Here is a 5879-nt window from a genome sequence, read left to right on the forward strand (position 1 = left end):
TTTTTTGGAAGCTCACTGGAAACATCAAGTTTTGGTGCGGGCCTCGGTGTTAAAGCAAAAATTCACTTTGGTTTTTCTGCCCACCCCTGTGTTAAAACATAACATATGTGCAAGTCCTGTACTGATTGGTCGAAAGTTAAGTTTAATTGACACTTAGGAAAGGTTCATTACATCACTGTTTTTGAAGTCAACAAACAATAAATACATACAATATGAGTACACACACGCTGATAAGATATGAGGTTGATCTTTCAAGATGATTGAATTACAGTCAGAAACCTAACAAATAAGTTATTTCATTTACAGATTTTTTGATACAACTCCAATCGGCCGAGTTCTAAATCGATTTTCATCGGACATACAGACTCTAGATGCAGTAAGTAAATGGAAAAAAATTGCTCATGTGTAATAAAAAAAAAAATCATACTAGAAATTGTAATAGTGATGGTTGTGATGGTGGAAAGGTCTGTCTGCACTATAAAATGTTGTTTGTTTTGTGAATATTTACCAGGATGAACCGTTATATATACTACGCTCAATTTAAACAAACAGATAGTGAAATACATACGGTCCAGACTGAACATAGTGTTCAAATTGTTAGTAAATGTCGATAATTACCCATTTATTGGATTCCATAAAACACAAGTAACACGGATATCTCGGTGTTTGGCGGTCAAGCGTTGCATTACCAAACACAGATCTCAAAAGACCATGTTGATTTTGCTGTGCCAAATTCCATGAGTTTAAAACATTTTTGAACACTATCCCGAGGCAAATCAACGTATCTTTATAATCGTAATCTTGCAGTTACGTTGTTTTACCACAGAAAATCACTAGATTTTAAGTTTTGTGCTTAAACATAGGTTGTGCTATCTCCGAAACGACTCATTGTTGAGAAATGAAATTTTTACAGGTAACTCAGAAGTGTTTAATATTCTCCCTATTGTATTATCTCAAAATCGACAAAAGTGTCAGTTACGTTGTTTTGCCTCGGGACGGCCAATTGATTGACCAAATACAATTTGATAGTGTGGACAGCAGAAAGGGTGTTAGGTTAAAGATGAAAATGGTATCTATGGTGATGCAATTCCAGTGCTTTTGAAACCTGAATATACAAATGAAATGATAAAATACTGTAGTAATAATGATGATGGGTGTTGTCGAAAATGGAGATATATATTGATCATAAGAATGATGATGTTAAGGGTGATAATTGTGATTGTACAAAGAAAATTATAGTGATAATGATTATGGTAGTTATAATGGTGAAATGGTGGTCCACCGGTGAAATTTTTGATGGAAGATGATAACCATGATGATAATGGAAAGGTTATATAATGATCTCGGTATAGAGGGTGATAAATGGTGTAAATGATGATATTCACAGTGAAGATCACAGACACAGTGACAAACACAAACACTAACAATCACAGACATAGTGACAATCGCACACACAGTGATGATCACAAACACTGACGATCACAAATATTAACAATAGCAGTCATGGTGACAATCACACATTATTGATAGTCACACATTCACAATTGCAAACACAGTGATGTTTGCAAAATAATTAGTGACCATCACAAACACAGTGACGATCACAAACACAGTGACAATCTCAAACTCGTTAATGATCACAAACACTGTGATTATCACAACCACAGTGAGGATCACAACCACAGTGAGAATCACAAACACAGTGATGATCACAAACACAGTGGCGATCAAAAACACAGTGATGATCACAAACACACTGGTGATCACAAACACAGTGACGATCACAAACACAGTGACGATCACAAACACAGTGACTATCACAAACACAGTGACTGTCACAAAGCATTGAAAATCACTATAAACATTGATGAACTAAATACATTGTTGAACTAAATAGAGAATATAATGATAATATTGAATTACCTTTGTAGCAACTGGGTTCAGCTCTGAATTCATTGCTGGTGTTTTCGATGAACTGTATCTCCGCGATCATTGTCAACACCATCGTGTCGTATTTCTTCATCTTTATATGCATACCAATGGTAATCCTGTACATCGTAATGATGATGTATTTCATCACAACTTCAAGGTAAGGATTTGAAAAACAAAATAGCAGCACCTGTTGATAATGTGGGAAAGGTGCAGTTAAAAAAAATAAATAAAAACAATAGAGGAAAAATGAAAATTGTGTTAAAGTTTAAGTTTGAGATTTCCAGTTATCTAGAGGTGCTATGGCATTACTGGACCCTCTATTCTTCTGCGTATGACAGGCAGCACCAATTTTACAATGTGACTAACTACTTTTTTTTTTTTGGCTTATTTATTTATTTTTTATCTAATTTAATTTATTTTTTTTAATTTATTTTTTTAATTTATTACTATTACTAAATAGCATAACTTAATTTTCTAAATTTGATATTTAAAATAATTTAATTATTTCACTGTTTTGTATACATTGTTTATTAAAGGGGAAATTAAACAAAATGTATGCATTTTTGATACTTTTACCATTTTATAGTAAAATAATGTTTTTTTGGTATGTGACTTAATATTGTTTATATTTTAATATGCTTTTTTGATAATATTACCATTTTATTACGGAATATTAATGTATTTTTAGACTTTTTTAAATCTTTAATATATTTCTCTATTACCTTAATTGTATATTTTTATGTGGACTCTCTTTATTTTTATTGTAATTATTATGCAGGACCATTGTTCACCCTTATAATTCAGGGGGGGAGGCGACTACAGTCGCCGAGAATGTAGGTTAAAATAGAACCAGGGGAGCAGCACCGAGCAGCATATTCTGTTTTCAACATGAATTTCATACGTTTCTATAGATCCTAGAAAATTCTGGCTTGGATCAATGGGTCATGGGTCAATTGTTCTTTTGTAATATGAAAAGAACTGACATCATGCTTTTTCAAAATCTTTCAGAATATTTGATTAAAAATAGCTTTCAGAAATTAAAAAACAGGTATTAACATCTGCCTGATAAATGTTAAAAAAAGAAAAAAAGAAAATAAATAAATAATGTTTAATGTTCACCGAGAAGGAGAAGAAGGAGCTCAATCGTGTAGTTAAGTCTGCCTCCCATATCATTGGAATCGAGCAGCCTTCGGTAGATGTAATCTATCATGACCGTATGGTTAAGAAGGCAATGGCAATTCGCTTAGGACAGAAATCACCCGGCTAACCATTTATTCACTTTGATGCGAAGTGGTCGCCGATATCAATCAATATATTGACCAGAAGGGGTAGATCTCTACGTAGTTTCTATCCCTCCGCCATAAGGGCATTGAACAAGTCACAAGTTTTATGTTTGTTTTTGTTAAGGAACCAGTTAAAATTTCATTGTATGTGTATTGTACATGTATATATGACAAATAAAATTCATTGAGTATTGATTTAATAATATCTTTTTTGTTTTTTTTTCTGTTCTAATGTTCAGGGAGTTGCAGCGTCTGGACAGTATCAGCAAGTCTCCAGTGTTTGCGCACTTCTCCGAATCCCTTGGTGGACTGCCAACAATCCGCGCATACTGGTAAATCATATAATGATTACAATTGTAATAATTTCTCTAAACTTGTATAATAATAAGTTTAATTTTATACTATAGAGTACCACAGTCGTGTCGTCACAACGCCAGGTTGCACCCTCTGTTGCCAACCAGACGTTGGTTACCGTTCATTACGCCAAACTTCATAGGCTTTCTGGAATAGGCATTTTAAAATCTAATATTTTATCATCAAAATGTAATATAAACAAAAAAGCTCGCATTATATTTAGTTATCGAACACACATTTAATCATCAATTAAAATTTACAAAGAAAAACTAAGATACAACATCTTAAAAATTATGTTAGAATTTTGGATAAAATTATTCTCAGTGAAGAAAATAGCATCCGGTTGAACGCATTTTGCAACGATAGCAACAGTGTAGTATCATATGGTATTGTGACGTAACAATGTTACGTACTCTATAAAACAAGTTCGTTGTGGATATTTTTTTCATTATTTTATAGTTTGATCAGTAAACAAGTTCTTGTAATCTAAATGGCTCCGATGAGGGCAGTATAATAGAGGCAGTAGAGTGAAAAAAATATCTATTAATCAATCAGCCGAATGTTTCTAGAGCTCCTCACGAGGGCAGTATATTAGAGGCAGTAGATCTAAAAACAATCTATTAATCAATGAACTATTAATCAATCAACCTCATGGAGGCAATATAATAGAGGCAGTAGACCTAAAATAGATCTAATCAATCAACTATTAATCAGTCAAGTGTTTCAAGAAGTCTTCATGAGGGCAGTATATTAGAGGCAGTAGATCGTAAAAATATCTATTTAATCAGTGAACTATTAATCAATTAGACTCATGAGGGCAGTATAATAGAGGCAGTAGATCTAAAAAAAAACCTATAATTCAATCAGCTGAGTGTTTCTGGAGCTCCTCATTGGAGCTAAAAAACTTCATTCTGCAACTAACACAAGGCCAGTATTGTAAATTAATTTTCATCTGGATCTATAATATAATTAGACATTGTCCAGACTGTTAAAGTGTCTTCGACAGCAAATGTTTAATGCCCATATATAGTCATGATGTGTCTATATATAGTAATAATGGGGTCACATCATGACCATATTTAGGCATGTCACATGTTTTTGTCTAATAAAATTTGATGGGACTGGACACGGCTTTTTGTTGATCCAAGTTTTAACACAGTATGATTTTCAGTCAGCGATCCGTTGTCTTTTTTCAAGGAGTCTAGCATGGTCCCACCTAGTTTGGTCTGACAAACCTGTTGTTGAGGTCGAAGTTCATCATTGCATCATCCACATTGCACCTCGGCCTCAATAACAAATCCTCCTTTTTTTCTTTTCTTTTTTTCTAAAAATTGGATCAATGAATAACAATCAGTAGCTCATTTCTGAGAGAAGTAAATGTATCAAATTATCTACATGTAGAGTTGGTTGCTTTGGATGTCATAGTTCTTTTAATGTAATGTATCCTAAATTGGTTGTCTTACCGTAATGTTAACGTTGAAGATATTTTAAAAAATTGTTGCTTCTTTTTTAGTTTGCAGAATTCATTCAGAGATGCCATTCTGAGCAAAATCGACAAGAACAACGTTGCATATGTGTACATCCAAACTGCCAACAGATGGTTAGGTGTTCGACTGGTGAGTGATATAAAGTCGAGCCTAGACAATCAAATTAAGTATTTGACAAAAACACTTTATATGCCTAAATATGGTCATGATGACATCACATTATGAATGGGTATACAATTTGATAGTGTGTACAAAGTTACATTTACATCAGCATGCAAAAGGACATTTTACATGGGTAAGGACAAGAAAAAAAAAGGAATTTTGAGCTAGAATTTGTGATGCATAGCATATTGTTTATAACTTGGGGCCAGTGTAATGTATCAATTCATATTTTGATCAAAATAAGAATTTGCAACTTTTTTGAAAGTCCATGGTGACATTCAGTATCTTTGCATGATAGGTTTGAATGTTAGAGGACCATATTTGTTTTTTTTTTTTTTTTTTTGTAGATGATATAAATATTCATAATCAGAAGTAACTAAGTACATTACTGCTGAAGCAGCCAATTCATATTCTTAACCGCGATTTGACCTCTGAAAGGTCATTGTTTGTCAAAAAACAAGGGCCTAAGACGACTTTCGTTCTGCCGGGTAAAATCAATTACTTTAGGCGACGTTTGTAGACTAACCAACACGTACCAACGTCCGCACGTCGCGCTAGCCTTATCCTACTCTAGGCCTAGACTAGCTAGGATGGTATAGGCCTAGCCTTGAAGGGACGAAGGTCCAATGGAAAAACAACGTCGCTCCTTGATAGCTAACAT

At 33.6% G+C, this 5879-nt stretch overlaps 1 protein-coding gene across 1 annotated transcript in view; it reads left to right on the top strand.

The window, feature by feature from the left end:
• Positions 1-2029: 2029 nt before the first annotated feature.
• The window catches only part of LOC117111869 (ATP-binding cassette sub-family C member 9-like), an 8735-nt gene continuing 4885 nt past the window's right edge, over positions 2030-5879 (top strand). The window contains exons 1-4 of the mRNA XM_033254880.1: positions 2030-2089; positions 2844-2980; positions 3455-3547; positions 5083-5185. Of these exons, the coding sequence (XP_033110771.1) occupies positions 2030-2089; positions 2844-2980; positions 3455-3547; positions 5083-5185 (393 nt within the window). The remainder of the gene's footprint in view (positions 2090-2843; positions 2981-3454; positions 3548-5082; positions 5186-5879) is intronic.

The sequence above is a fragment of the Anneissia japonica genome, unplaced genomic scaffold (assembly GCF_011630105.1).
Source record: "Anneissia japonica isolate Jap-2015-1 unplaced genomic scaffold, ASM1163010v1 scaffold881_len296186_cov127, whole genome shotgun sequence".
NCBI lineage: Eukaryota > Metazoa > Echinodermata > Crinoidea > Comatulida > Comatulidae > Anneissia > Anneissia japonica.